The 15,127-nt window shown below is 41.5% G+C and overlaps 1 protein-coding gene across 2 annotated transcripts in view; it reads right to left on the reverse strand.

Annotated features, from left to right (window-relative positions):
* LOC126284873 (WASH complex subunit 2) overlaps window positions 1–15,127 on the reverse strand; it is a 204,574-nt gene that overhangs the window by 74,746 nt on the left and 114,701 nt on the right. For both annotated transcript variants that reach the window (XM_049984113.1, XM_049984112.1), the window contains exons 13-14: window positions 7,555–9,056; window positions 4,981–5,144 (exon numbers count right to left, since the gene is read on the reverse strand). In XM_049984113.1, coding sequence (XP_049840070.1) covers window positions 4,981–5,144; window positions 7,555–9,056 — 1,666 coding nt within the window. The remainder of the gene's footprint in view (window positions 1–4,980; window positions 5,145–7,554; window positions 9,057–15,127) is intronic.

Genomic DNA, 15,127 nt, shown 5'->3' on the forward strand with positions numbered 1-15,127 from the left:
CATTGGGAGAGTCCTTAGAAAATGTAGTCCATCAGCAAAGGAGGTGGCTTACAAAACACTCGTTCGACCTATACTTGAGTACTGCTCATCAGTGTGGGATCCGTACCAGATCGGGTTGATGGAGGAGATACAGAAGATCCAAAGAAGAGTGGCGCGTTTCTTCACAGGGTTATTTGGTAACTGTGATAGCGTTACGGAGATGTTTAACAAACTCAAGTGGCAAACTCTGCAAGAGAGGCACTCTGCATCGTGGTGTAGCTTGCTTGCCAGGTTTCGAGAGGGTGCTTGTTTGGATGAGGTATCGAATATATTGCTTCCCCCTACTTATACCTCCCGTGGAGACCACGAATGTAAAATTAGAGAGATTACAGCGCGCACGGAGGCTTTCAGACAGTCGTTCTTCCCGTGAACCATACGCGACTGGAACAGGAAAGGGAGGTAATGACAGTGGCACGTAAAGTGCCCTCCACCACACACTGTTGGGTGGCTTGCGGAGTATAAATGTAGATGAATTTCAAAGAGATTAAAAGTATAGCAATGTATAAGCCAAATATGTTTTACAAGTGAGTAATGGCACAGAGTACTACATCAACAATATAAGGAACAGGATAGATTGCTACTCACTTTAAAGAGGAGTTGCAGATAAGGAAAATGAAAAGACTTTTACACATGGTAGCTTTTGGCCAGCTTCAGCAAAGAAAACACACACACATTCACACAAGCAAGTACACCTCATGCATACATGGCAGCTATACCACCACCAGCTCTGATCAGAATGCAACTGCCACGCAAACAGCAATCTGGAGTGGGGCAGAGAAGGTGGCGGAATAGATAACAGTGTATGGGTGGGGTATACAGAGGATAGAGACTGTCAGGTGCAGTGTAAGGAGATGGAGCATAGGAATGGACGGGGGGGAAGGGGTGGAGAAAAAAAAATGGGCCATGGAAAAGGAGGGGAGCAGGTGATGGGAAAGAGCAGGCATGTACATAGGCAGAGAGTGGCACACAAAAAGGATGAGGAAATGTGAAACGGGACGTAGGTTCTGGATGAAGCAGCAGAAACTGTTGGGTGGGGGTGTGGAACAGCAGCTTATCATAGGATGAGGCTGGGATAATTTTAGGAGCAAAGAATGTCTTGTAAGGATAACTCCCATCTGTGCAGTTCATAAAAAACTGTTAGTGTTCAGAGGTGACCCAGCCTTTGATTGAGTACAATATGCCTGTGTCAACAATGGAAGAGGAAGTGCTAGATGGCTGTATTGGGTAGGTGTTGCACTTGTGTCTTCTACAGGAATATGATACCTATGGCAAAGGGTTGGGATTGGGAGTGGCATAGGGATGCAGTAGAATGCAGTGGAATTGGGGTAAAATGTCCCTCATTTCAGGACATGATGATAGGTAAAGTCGTGACACCCATTCCGGGGTGTATTGGGTGATGAAGGGGGCACTCTTTTGTAGCTGGCTCTTGGAGAAGATGGGAGGATTGGACGTGTGTGGGGAAAATGGCACGGGAATTTTGTTTGAAGGCTAGGCCCAGGGGATAAAGCCTATCCGTGAAGGCCTTGGTAAATCTTCAGCATACTGGGAAAGGGAGTTCTTTGAACTGCAGATACACTGTTTACAAGTGGCAAGGCTGTAGGGGAGGGATTTTTTGATGTGGAAGGGATAGCACCTGTCAAAATATAGGTCCTGTTGGTGGTTGGTGGATTTGATGTGGACAGAAGTATGGATGAGGTCATCAGAGGAGAGGAGGTCAATGTCTCAGAAGGTGGCACACTGGGTTGAGGAGGGCCATGTGAAGTGGATAGATGGGAAGGTGTTGAGGATGTATCGCTCTCTGCCAATGTACTCGCCAGCCCCTTCTCCTCCCCTGCTGCTCTCCTTTTCCAATCCTCCCCTCCACCCCCCACCCTCCCACGCCCCACCTCCCAACGCTGTACCTGGCAGTCTCTACTAATCCCTCCTCCTACGCTGCATCACACCAGACTGCTATTCACGTGAGTCGCAACTTGGTCGGAGCTGACAAGTGTTCTTTGGTGAAGAAGGCTTTGGCCAAAAGCTGTAATGTGTAACAGTCTTTTTGTTATGCCTGTCTGCAATTCAATACGTCATCTTTCCGGTGAGAAAAAAAATCTATCACTTTCCTAATATTGTTGATATTCCAACCTGGGGTTTCCATTTTTAGGTTACTATGTTATGTAGACAAACTGCTGAATGTGATGAGCAGGCCAGAAAAAAAGGGGGGGGGGGAGGCAGAGAGGAGAAAGGAGTCTATGGAAGATAGGTATGGAACAGTTATAACTAGTATATTAGACACAGGTGAGAGAAATATTAACTGGCTGCTGCTACTTTAGCAAGGGTGATTTCTTCCTTTAAATATTTATAGTTAGTAGATACACAATTTTCAATTTCTTGATCTATTATGCATGTTGGATCCTGTCAACTGTCATAGGTACTTCTAAATTTCTCTGTGCATTTGATCTAACTTTCTTGTGCCTGAAGTACTCTTAGGCATATACATGACGTTTGTTATACATTCATGTTTCCTGAAGGAGACCTGAAGTCCCACCATTGATGCTTGTGTATTTAGTTTGTTGATTTGTATTGAAACTGTGTGTAATGAATCAGAAAAAAGTGTGAGGTCAGCTGCAAAAGCTATGCAGTTAACTCAAATTCATGTTTCTAATACTAGCCTGATCACATTTCCAACACCTTTGCCTCTAGGAGATAATTTTCATGGGTATACAGTAGAAAAGTAGAAATATGAGACCAGCTCCTTGCCTGAAACTCATCCCAATTTCAAAAGCATCTGAAATATCTACCATAAATTTGAGTTTGAAAGTGTGTGTAAGAGTTTCGTTAGGTAACAGTCCTTATTTTGTCATCCAAGCCAAGTTTTCATAATTTTGAGAAGAATTGTTCAGTCAGTGGATTCCTATGTCTTTCTGAACTACAACTTTCTTACTTATATGTTCACACATGTGAGAAAATACATTTAAAATTCATGTTCCATGAGACACATCAAATTTCTTTCTTCATGAAGCCTCTTTGGTTTTCATCCAACTGTGAGTCCAATCATTTTTCTGTCATACTCTGTAGTGCTTTGAAGAGAATGTTCTAGGCCATAAAAAAAAGAAACAGTACATAGTTATTTATTTCTAGTTAATTGTTTATGTCCACTCTGCCACCTGGGTTAAGAAGAAGTGGGTGGATCAGTGGCGAGGGGGGAGGGGGGAGGGGAATAGCCACATCCAAGTTGTTCTGTTTCCAAGATGTTAAGGACTGCCTTAGTCCGTTTATTAATAGCACTGTTTCTGGTGTTCTTACACATTTTGGCAATGATCGAGTCATCTCCTCATTCCTTGTTGTTCTTTAGTGAATGTCTATTTTCATCTTCTTTGGTAGGTGATGAATGAGGATAAATAGGAGGCGTCGTTTTGGACTTTGAACTGGTTTTGAAGCCACACCGTTCTGTGGAAATAACACTCTCCTTCCAAGCAAAATCACAGTGTAGAACATCAAAATAATTTCTTTTGGCAAATAAAAATTAGTAACTTTTTAACAAGGGGTGATGAGTTAACAGACAGCCAGACAGAGAGTATGGCTAGATAATAAAAACACAAAATTTTGAGGATAGCAGAAAGCACACCTGCACAGTTACAAATATGGGTTGTGTACACGTACATGTAATATTTGCATGTGATATTATTAATTTTTGTATTTTTAGTCTTTCACATGGAGTCTAGCTGGTTATCAATGCCAGGTACACAATATACGATGGATGAATACCAGCTGTTGAAATAATAAAATTTCCTGTTTTAAGAAGTGTCTAGAGGCTGCATTCATAGTACTTTGTTGTGAGGTGGAATGCTGTGTTGTCAAGAAAAAACATTACACTGTTATACAGATCCAATGATTTGATTCAAATCTGAATAGAAGACTAGAGAACCTGATTCCAAAAATGAAGTCACGCACCTGCATCAGAAACAGAAAAGTGGTCTAGAACTACAGAGAGAAAAGTTTTAGTACCTCATGCAGCACAGTATAGCGTGCTTTCTATGAATCTTTGTTGGTTGCAGGATGAAAAATGGACAAATAAAATAGCATCTGTGATCCTAACTGCCAGTGTTCTTAAGTTCAAATCTTTAAAATCCAAGCCAAGGTGGAACAGTCATTGATCTGCAAAGCAGTAATAGTGGGACAGACAGACTAGAAGAGATGTCATATGCAAAACCAACAAAGCATACCTAGCACTCCAGAAGTGTCACTATACAATGTTTTCCCTGAGCAGCCATAGTGTGAAAAGGGTGATGTCAATGCCACACTATCATGTAAGTCAGAAGGGCAAATTCTACTCCCTACTGAATGGGCCTTCAACGCCACAGTTAAAAGCCATTGCACAATCTGTGGAAAATCCGTTCTGTGGGAAATGACTGAACACACATAAAAAACACGAGCACTTACATGAACTCCCACGACATGGAAGCATGTAACGTAAGGACACATTCACTGAGCGCACAATCCTCCTGTCACTGTTTCACATTAATATCCATATGCAGCTCTGTCGCCTTACCAACCTCCACGACAACATTTACACTCACACACTCTTTTCAACATTTTCCCTCTCCCTCTGTTCTATCCCGATACTGATGCCACATTGCTATCATGTCCCCTTGCCACTTCTCCTTCTCAGCCATAACTCATCCTTGCCTCCACACCTTCCCTCCCTCTTTCCTCCTCTCACCAACTTACAACAGCACAACCCCTGAAAGCAGACATGCTGTGGCATTGGTGCAATGTAGCCACCCAGAAAATGTAGCACTGTCACTGTGTGTGTGTGTGTGTGTGTGTGTGTGTCACTTAGCTCTGAAGGTGAACAAATCTAAAAGCTTAACCACATTTGCAGTCTTCTTTATATGCCATCCAAGATTTTTCCTTATCATAACACATCAGTAAAATTTATTAGGCACTGTGTATTACCTTTCCAGCACTATGGAGTGGTGCAGTTATGTCAGCTGCTGGCTGGTCAAATCCAATACCTTCCTCAGACTGAAAACCTTTGCGAGGTGGTTTTGCTCCAGGTAACAGAGCGAGTGGATCAATATTAAGGTTTGGACGCTGAATTTTTCCTGGAAGCTTCTCACCTGCAAATAAATATTGGCACATACATTCAAAGAATATTAAAAAGTAGCAGAGGAAAAAAAAGTATCATATTCCGGTAACTGAATTTAATTTAAATTACCAGTAACTCAAGCAGACAGTTGGGTGGTTGACTCGGAGGGGAGGGGGGGGGTGGGGGGACAAAGATAAACAGCGAGGTAATCAGTCCCATTGGATTAGGGAAGGAAGAGAAAGGAAGTCAGCTGTTCCCTTTCAAAGGAACCATCTTGGTATTTGCTTGAAGCAATTTAGGAAAATCACAGAAAACCTAAATCAGAATGGCCCAACACGGGTTTGAGAACTCCAGAACATCTAACTGCTAAACTTACAAAAATATTTATCAAGCATTGACTACCTCTCCATTGGATGCAAATAATCATTTTTTCAGATGATTTAATATTGTTTAACTATTTTTCTACTACTCAATGGAATATTCAGGATAGAATATGACAATATTAAGAAAACAGTAGTTGCAGACAGGCACAACAAAAAGACCATTATAAAGGACTTCATCAGAAATAGGCAAAACACGCGCACGCGCACGCGCACGCGCACGCGCACGCGCACGCGCACGCGCACGCGCACGCGCACGCGCGCACGCGCACGCGCACACGCACACGCACACGCACACGCACACGCACACGCACACGCACACGCACACGCACGACCACAGTCTGTGGCTGCTGAAGATAGAATTGCCTCAGCAGCCAGACACTGGGGTCGTGTGTGTGTGTGTGTGTGTGTGTGTGTGTGTGTGTGTGTGTGTGTGTGTGTGTGTGTGTGTAGTATCCGAACACCTATTAATCGTCATTAATATGGCATGTGTCCAGTTTGAACTCTGCTGGGAACAATGTCAATGAAGTGTCTGAATGTCTAGAAGAATGACAGCCCATTCTTCCTCAGGAACTGAAACAGAGAAGGTTGTGGTGTTTGACACTGGGGTCTGGAGTGGAATTTCTCTCAAAGTTGTCTCCATGGACTCAGGTTGGGGCTCTGGGCAGGCCAGCCCTTTTCAGGAATGTTACAGTCCACAAACCATTACCTCACAGATGCTGCCTCATGAAAGGGTGCATTGTCATGCTAACAAAAACAATCATTATATCCAAACTATTCCTCTATTGTAAGAAGTCAAAATGCTGTGTTCATATTCTTCCACATTTAATGTTTTCCTCAGCGTAATAAGACGACCACCACCATAACCATGAAAAGCACTCCCATGGTCTAACACCACCTCGTCCTCCGTACTTCACTGCTTGCCCTATGTAGATGGCACTTGTTAATTCTCCCAGGCATCCCTCAAACCCAATCTTTTTCATTACATTGCCAAAGGGTTCATTACTTGTCTCCAGTCATCCACCATCCAGTTACACTGCTCTTTACATCACCTCAAGCATACCTTACAATTGGGTACAGAAATATGTTACTTATGAGGAGCAGCCTGGCCACAGTACCCCATTCTTTTAACTCCCTGTATACAGTCAAGCCAGTGTGTTGTTGGAACTCGCAGCTGTTACTGCTTTCTACTGACAACACAATATTCCCCACATCCTTTTATACTGGCCGGTCTCATGCCATCTAGTGGTCCAATTCTGCATTATATTAGAGGTAGTGTAGGTAAATTTGAGACTGCAAATTCTATGGTCTGGGGCTCAAATCTTAGTTCTGTGATAATTTTTCCAGCAATTACTTGAACCTCTAACAATGATTTTTCTTTATGAAGCAATCAGTAAACTTGCACCAAGGATCTGAGCCCATGATTAACTGTGGAACCACTAATGCTGCCTGGATAACGTCAAAAGACGACAAGGATATACTAACCCCAACAGCACATACCTATTAAAGACCTGTGGTGCTCAAACTGAGACCACCTGTATGGATGTCAGATGCTGACTGCAGCCAATAATGTAAGGCACACAAGTGTCAATCCCAATATAGCACACAGTTTTTGTCCATTATTTGGGTATGCACATCAGTACGAATTTATTGTCAGTTGACAGTTTGACGATGCCAACCATATAAATGTGAAGGGAACACTATTTTTCATTGTACGTCACCAATCTGGAAATTGGCTCTCCTCCTTATGCATTGACAAACACTAGATTATCATGAAAGTGGTTTACAAACAAAACTCCCCCACCATTACTGATGAAGAACAATAAATCAAACAATGCTTAATGCACACTATTATTAATTGTTAATTATGTCTTGTCAGGGTCCTAATTCCGTAACTGAAAACAAAAGTTACAACAGCATAAATTACTCCATACAGTTAGAAACAAAAGCCAAGAGAGAGCAATAATTCTGCAAGATGTTTAAAGGAATAGCAACATGGCAAGCATTGTCACTTATGTAAGAGTTATTAAGAAGTAGATTCAACATAGTCAATTATCTCACCAGATTTGGGTGATGTAACAGCCTCTTCTGCTGGTTCTCTTTTAGTTTCACTCAGCTGTTTCTCCCTGCTGAATACCAATCCATCTATTTTATCATCAGGTGGAGAGTAACCTTTCAACAACTCTCCAAAAGCTGTTGAAGAGAGACGTTCTGTCTTTTGGGAGTCACCAAATGACTCCTCACCTATACCAGGTGAACTCTCTCCAAAGGTGTCTTCTCCCGTTGAGCTGTCTTGTTGCAGAGCAGTAGTTTTTCTTATGTCTAGTGTCTTCGGTGGTTTTGGTTTGGTGACTGATGCTATTACCTCATCTTTTTTGTCAGACTTCTTTGAATATATCTCACTATCTACATGTTCTTTCCCTATCTCTGTCTGCTTTTTATGATTATGCATTCCATTCACATCTGGTGTTAGCTGACTAACACCTGCAGCTGACTGTACTGAAATTTCTGATGTACTTTCCTCTACATCCTTATCTACAGGACGTGTTGCTGTTTGTGGCTTACCCACTGAAACAACAGGTTTTTTAGTTATTGCTGGTTTCTTAGTGTCATATGTATTTCTGCTTGTGGCTGGTGCAGCTTCTGTATTTTCTGTTTCAGTAGTGGCCTTTACTACTGATTTTTCTTTACTTGGTGTTCCATCAACTGGAACTGAAAAGATACTATCAGTGGAGTCATCTGGGAAAACTGGTGGTTCTGCTGCCATGAAAAGAACTGGGTCTGTTTTATTATCTGGCAATGATGTTACTTTCTCACTTATCACACTCTCTGACTTATCTGATCTCAGTTTCTCACCAAATATATCAACTTCCTCATCAAAATCATCACCAGAAAATAAGTTCACTTTGCTATTTTGCCTTTGAGTAACATAGGGTTTCACATCATTTCCAATTTCAGAAAATATGTCATTTTTTGGAGCATTACCAGAAATTACAAAATTATCGGTTACATCCCCAGAGAAAATGGAGGTATTATCCGATTCTTTATCAAACAATGAGGATCCCTTGTTGTGACTGTCACTTTTGGAACCATGATTTATTTCTTTTGACATACCTTTATTATCTGACTGATCCACAGGGATTAATGCTGGAGAATCACCTTTTTTGGACTCAGTGCTTTGGATATCATCCTCCCAGTCATCAAACAAACCACCAGTAGGCACATTTTCATGTGAAACTGAAGAATTTTGACCATCACTAGCTCCCAATGTTAAACCACTGGTCTTCACACTGAATAAATCAGTGTTTGTATCATCAGGAGGAGGAATCAGTGTGCTACTACCATTACCAAAGAGGCTAGTCTTTTTAGGTGGTTCTTCTGAGGAATAGTCTATTTTCTTTTCAGATGACAGTACATCAATGCTTCGGCGAGATCTTGATCCAGTTGAACTGGCAGAAGAGAAAAGCAAATTGTCTTCATCTGAATCGTTATCATCATCAAATAAAGACTGTGGTTTCTTCTGCTGGATTAATTTTGACACACTTGGATGATTGACAGGTGAACTGAAAAAGAAAATGTAAGTATCAAAATAAAATTTAACTCAGCAACAAACAAAAATTATTGAAGTTCTAGCCTCTTTCCCACAGCTTTGTTCACATATGAAATCGACACATATACTGTACACACCTCCTCCTCCCCTCTCTCAATGACCCCTTCTCCCCTCGTTCTCCCACTTCAATCTGTCCACCTGTCCCTCCGCATTCCCCATTTCCTCCGCCACTTCTCTTTGTACATCACCTTCCCCCCACTCTCTCCTCAGCCATACCCATCCACACCTGTAGCTCCTATGAGGCATGACAAAATTACCTGCACAACATGTATCCTTCCCCCCCCCCCCCTCTCTCCCCCTCCCCCCAATCATCTCTTCCATTCTCTCTCTGTCCAGCCCCTCCTCCATCCTCTCCTTGTCCGTCACCTCCTCCTCCCCTGCCCCCTGTGATCTTCCCTCCTCTTTCTGTCCATCTACTCCTCCTCCCATTTTTCTCTCTATCCATCTCCTCCTCACTCCCTATCTGCCCTTCTCCTCCTCCTCCTCCTCCCCACCCCTCACTGTCCATCTGCTCCTCCCCCCCCCCCCCCGTCTCCCTTTCTATACCCTTCTGCCCCCTCCCCACTCATTAACTCCTTACCACCCTTCTCCCTGTCCATCCTCTTTTGCATACCTTTCTCTGTACATTCCCTTTTGCCCCTCCCCCTCCCCCTCTCACCCTTCCCACCACCTCCTGTCCACTCTCCCCCAAACCACAACCTCTTGCCTTCCTCAACCTTCCTTTAGCTGTGACTGTCTGAAAATATAGCCCCTACAAAATATGTTGATAAAACAGGTCAATACCACCTCAGATAAAACAGGCCCATGCTGTTCCCACACAACATGTCTGTCCTGCAGGGCAGCCTATAGTGCAGAGGCCGAATAAACAGGTTCTTCTTGTATCTCTGTTCCTGTTTGGGCCAGGTAACTATATACCCCACCATGCCAACACTCAAAAGTTTTTTTTGTGCCAAATTTCACTGAAATTGGTGCAAAAGTTTATGTAAAAACATATTTACAGTCAGAGGGGGAAGAGAGGAGACAGAGACAGAAGAGATACGTTGTTTTGTCCAACTACAGTGTCTTGTGTTGTAGCTTGAATGGGATTATGTGTCGTTGGAATGGGTAAGAGGTGAAGAGTGGAAGGTAGCAAGGGAACAGGAAAGGAATGTAGCACCAGTGCACAGGTGAGGGGCATCTGAAGTACAGGAGTCGGGTGTAAAGGGGAGGTAGAAGAGAGACAGGAGAGAGAAATGATACAAAGTGGGAGACTGCAGAGAGGAGGAAATGGGAGCAGATTTAGTGAAACAGGCAGTTGGTGCACAGAAACATGGGCTGGCAGAGACTGACATCAGGAGGATCAAGGGGTCAAAAGATGTATTTTAAGGAGAAATTCAGATACGCTTGTACTGGACACGTGGCATAGGTTGTGAACCAACTTCAAGTGCTCTGCAACCAGGAGTTTAACTGTAATCTTGGATACAGTTTGGAAGTGAACACTTATTCAGAAAAACTGTCAGTTGGTGTTACTGCTCACATAAAAGTCTGTGAAAAACAACAAGCATATCTGACACCATCAGAAGGGGTGCCATTTTTGAAAAGAGTTGCACCATATACCAGCTCTTCCGTATCTTTTGCACAGCCTTTATCCCATATGCTCTGTAGAAAGAATTATATGTTACAAGAAAGGCCTTCTTTCCATTTTCTGAATGGAAGTTTTTTTCACATAAATCCTTGTAACAACCATTCAAACAAATGTGCATAAACTAGACATACGCAATATCAAAATCACCAATATCTACCACAGAAGTCTTACGAACTACCTACCACCTCAAAATCTCGCTCATTTTCATTGTAAATTTACAACCACACCTGCAGAAAGTCCCTAGCACATTGATTGATGCAGGTTAGTCACCAACAGAGATTCTACTGTAACTTCACTACTGCCTTATCTCTGTATGCACCACACCTGCAGTTAAAGAAACTCCTCTTTCATTTGCATAATACTGAGTTCCAATTTCCATTGCATATTATCTTCAGCCATTGAAAAATGTATCTTGTTATCTACAGTGGGCTAATCTACATGAGCATAACCAAACAGAAAACCGCTTGCATTTTATAGGTCAGTGTTATCTTTTCCTTGAACATCATAATTGCTTTCCTCACAAATTTTTTTTACTACTTTTGAGAATACTATCTCTTTAACATATAACATTTTACTCTTAAAACAACTACAGCATTGTTTACATTGCTACTGGTGCCCAAGGAGAAAAATATCTACATGTGTTAGTGCTGTCTATGTTATCTCCACTCAACATGAAACAAAAGTGTTATCCTCTAACTATGTTAAATATAATTCAGACTTTCGCAATAGGGAGGCTTCAAGCATACAAACTGAGGTGAGGAAGCAAAGCAAGACATCTCTGTGCAGACACTGCATAACTGCTGAAAATTGTTTCAAAAAACAAAATTTCAGGTGGTTTAGTGCATCTAAGCATGTCATACTGTGCTGGTTTTATGGACAAAAAACCCTGGCTATTTCCAGAATAGAAAGAAAACTGGCATTCTACGGATCGGAGCATGGAATGTCAGATCTATTAATCGGGCAGGTAGGTTAGAAAATTTAAAAAGGGAAATGGATAGGTTAAAAGCTGGATATAGTGGGAACTAGTGAAGTTTGGTGGCAGGAGGAACAAGACTTTTCGTCAGGTGAACTCAGCGCTATAAATCCAAAATCAAATAGGGGTAATGCAGGAGTAGGTTTAATAACAAATAATAAAAAAATAGAAGTGTAGGTAAGCTACGACAAACACCTTAGTGAATGCATTATTGTGGCCATGTGGCCAAAATAGACACAAAGCCCATGCCAACTACAGTAGTACAAGTTTATATGACAACTAGCTCTGCAGATGATGAAGAAATTGATGAAATGTATGATGAGATTTAAAAAATTATTCAGATAGTGAAGGGAGGCAAAAATTTAATAGTCATGGATGACTGGAATTCGATAGTAGGAAAAGGAAGAGAAGGAAAAGTAGTAGGTGAATACGGAATGGGGGTAAGGAATGAAAGAGCAAGCCGCCTGGTGGAATTTTGCACAGAGCACACATTAATCATAGCTAATACTTGGTTCACGAATCATAAAAAAAGGTTGTATACGTATAAGAAGCCTATAGATACTGACAGGCTTCAGATAGATTATATAATGGTAAGACAGAGATTTAGGAACCAGGTTTTAAATTGTAAGACATTTCCAGGGGCAGATGTGGACTCTGACCACAATCTATTGGTTATGAACTTTAGATTAAAACTGAAGAAACTGCAAAAAGGTGGGAATTTAAGGAGATTGGACCAGGACAAACTGACTAAACCAGAGGTTGTAGAGAGTTTCAGGGAGAGCATAAGTGAACAATTGACAAGAATGGGGGAAAGAAATACAGCAGAAGAAGAATGGGTAGCTTTGAGGGATGAAGTAGTGAAGGCACCAGAGTATCAAGTAGGTAAAAAGACGGGGGCTAGTAGAAATCCTTGAGTGACAGAAGAAATATTGAATTTAATTGACAAAAGGAGAAAATATAAAATGCAGTAAATGAAGCAGGCAAAAAGGAATACAAACGTCTCAAAAATGAGATTGACAGGAAGTGAAAAAGGTTCAGCAGGGATGGCTAGAGGACAAATGTAAGGCTGTAGAGGCTTATCTCACTAGGGATAAGATAGATACTGCCTACAGAAAAATTAGAGAGACCTTTGGAAAAAAGAGAACACCTTGTATGAATATCAAGAGCTCTGATGGAAACCCAGTTCTAAGCAAAGAAGGGAAAGCAGAAAGGTGGAAAGAGTACACAGAGGGTATATACAAGGGTGATTTACTTGAGGTCAATGTTACAGAAATGGAAGTGGATGTAGATGAAGATGAAATGTGCGATATGATATTGCGTGAAGAGTTTGATAGAGCACTGAAAGACCTAAGTCGAAACAAGGCGCCGGGAGTAGAGCAAAATGTATGAGACAGGCGAAATATCCTCAGACTTCAAGAAGAATATAATAATTCCAATCAAAAAGAAAGCAGGTGTTGACAGGTGTGAAATTTAGTGAACTATCAGTTTAGTAAGTCACAGCTGCAAAATACAGACATGAATTCTGTTTAGTCATATGGAAAAACAAGTAGAAACTGACCTCAGAGAACATCAGTTTGGATTCCGATGAAATGTTGGAACATGTGAGGCAATATTGATCGTATGACTTAACCTTAGAAACTAGATTAAGAAAAGGCAAACCTACATTTCTAGCATTTGTAGACTTAGAGAAAGCTTTCGACAATGTTGACTGGAATACTCTCTTTCAAATTCTGAAGGTGGCAGGGGTAAAACACAGGGAGCGAAAGACTATTTACAATTTGTACATAAACCAGATGGCAGGTATAAGAGTCGAGGGACATGAAAGGGAAGCAGGGGTTGGGAAGGGAGTGGGACAGGGTTGTAGCCTCTTCCCAATGTTATTCAATCTGTATATTGAGCAAGCAGTAAAGGAAATTAAAGAAAAATTCAGAGTAGGTATTAAAATCCATGGAGATGAAATAAATATTTTGAGGTTCATCTATGACATTGTAATTCTGTCAGAGACTGCAAAGAACTTGGAAGAGCAGTTGAATGGAATGGACAGTGTCTTGAAAGGAGGATATAAGATGAACATCAACAAAAGCAAAATGAGGATAACGGAATGTAGTCGAATTAAGTCGGGTGATGCTGAGGGAATTAGATTAGGAAATGAGACACTTAAAGTAGTAAAGGTCTTCTGCTATTTGGGGAACAAAATAACTGATAATGGTCAAAGTAGAGAGGATATAAAATGTAGAATGACAATGTGAAGGAAAGCGTTTTTGAAGAAGAGAAATTTGTTAACATCGAGTTAGATTTAAGTGTGAGGAAGTCTTTTCTGAAAGTATTTGTATGGAGTGTAGCCATGTATGGAAGTGAAACATGGATGATAAATAGTTTGGACAAGAACAAAATAGAAGCTTTTGAAATGTGGTACTACAGAAGAATGCTGAGGATTAGAAGGGTAGACCACGTAACTAATGAGGAGGTACTGAATAGGATTGGGGAGAAGAGGAGTTTGTGGCACAACTTGACTAGAAGAAGGGATTGGCTGGTAGGACATGTTCTGAGGCATCAACGGATCACCAGTTTAGTATTGGAGGGCACTGTGGAGGGTAAAAACCATAGAGGGAGACCAAGAGATGAATACACTAAGCAGATTCAGAAGGATGTAGGCTGCAGTACATACTGGGAGATGATGAAGCTTGCACAGGATAGAGTAGCATGGAGAGCTGCATCAAATTAGTCTCAAGACTAAAGACCACCACACATTTCCAGAATGAATTTTCACTCTGCACCGCAGTGAGGGACGATTTGAAATGTCTTGAGTGTCATACTGGGACTTGAATCTAGGACCTCTGTCTTTCAGTGGGAAGTCCTCCACTAATTGAGTTATCCAACATGACGCACTAACAGTCCTCACAGCTTTACTTCCATCAATATCTCACCTCTTGCCTTCTAAGCTCCACAGAAGTTTCCTTGCATATCTTTATCAGACTAACACTCCTGAAAGAAAGAATACAGTGGAAACATGGTTTAGACAAAGAACACATGTTCATATTCCTAGTTTAGCACACAGATGAGGTGTTGGCAGGAGTAAAGCTGTGAGACAGGGATGTGAGTTGTATGTGGACAGCTCGTTCAGCAGAGTACTTGCTGTGAAAGGCCAATGTCCCAAGTTGGAGTCTCAATCTTGCACACAGTTGTAATCAGCCAGAAAGTTTAAAATCAGCACACATTCTACAGTGAAATGAAAATTCATTCTATAAACAATCCCCTAAGCTGTCGCAAGCTAGGTCTCTGCAATATCCTTTTTTCCAGAAGATCTAGTTCCACAAGTTATTTAAGACTCTTCTGTGAAATTTTCAAGACAGGATATAAGGTACTAGTGGAAATAAAGCTGTGAGGGCAGGTTGGCAACTGTGTTTGTCTGACAAAAGCATAGGTC

The sequence above is a fragment of the Schistocerca gregaria genome, chromosome 8 (assembly GCF_023897955.1).
Source record: "Schistocerca gregaria isolate iqSchGreg1 chromosome 8, iqSchGreg1.2, whole genome shotgun sequence".
NCBI classification, from domain to species: Eukaryota; Metazoa; Arthropoda; class Insecta; order Orthoptera; family Acrididae; genus Schistocerca; species Schistocerca gregaria.